The sequence below is a fragment of the Eurypyga helias genome, unplaced genomic scaffold (genome assembly GCF_000690775.1).
Source record: "Eurypyga helias isolate BGI_N326 unplaced genomic scaffold, ASM69077v1 scaffold11825, whole genome shotgun sequence".
NCBI lineage: Eukaryota > Metazoa > Chordata > Aves > Eurypygiformes > Eurypygidae > Eurypyga > Eurypyga helias.
The window spans coordinates 14,780-15,257 of NW_010249587.1; the positions used below are offsets into that span (position 1 = coordinate 14,780).

At 67.8% G+C, this 478-nt stretch overlaps 1 protein-coding gene across 1 annotated transcript in view; it reads left to right on the forward strand.

Annotated features, from left to right (window-relative positions):
* LOC104509466 (myosin-7B-like) overlaps positions 1-478 on the forward strand; it is a gene marked incomplete at its 3' end in the record, with an annotated part of 26,970 nt that overhangs the window by 2,988 nt on the left and 23,504 nt on the right. Inside the window, exons 4-5 of the mRNA XM_010151416.1 lie at positions 1-30; positions 123-150. The exon at positions 1-30 is cut by the window's left edge and continues 127 nt beyond it. Coding sequence (XP_010149718.1) covers positions 1-30; positions 123-150 — 58 coding nt within the window. The remainder of the gene's footprint in view (positions 31-122; positions 151-478) is intronic.

The following is a 478-nucleotide window of genomic DNA, read 5'->3' on the forward strand; positions in this document are numbered from 1 at the left end:
CCGACAATGCCTACAACGACATGCTGCGCAGTAAGCCCTCGGCCTTCTGGGGCGGGGCTGGGGTCCCAGGATGGGGGGTCAGGTGGGTGGCACCAGCCTAACTCCTGCTCCTTCTCTTCCAGACCGTGAAAACCAGTCCATGCTCATCACGTAAGTGCCCCTCCATGCCCTTGCCCTGCCCAGCCCCAATGAGCAGCTGAGTCCCACGCTGCTGCCCTCCTGGGGGAGCCCTGGCATGGCACCCTGTGCCCCAGAAGGGCCCCCTGGCCGCAGCCCACCCCCAGCCCCAGCAGCTGTTGTCCCCTGCACCCCTTCCTGCCCAGCCTGCCACTGTGCCAGGTGACAAAGCCCCGCGTGGGGCTGGCAGCAAGCGCCCCCGCACCCCGACAGCTGCGGGAGCTGCTGTGGGATGCCCCGACTGCCCGTGTCCTCCGAGGAGCAAGGGAGAAGGAGAGATGGAGGCCAAGGCCAGAGGGAG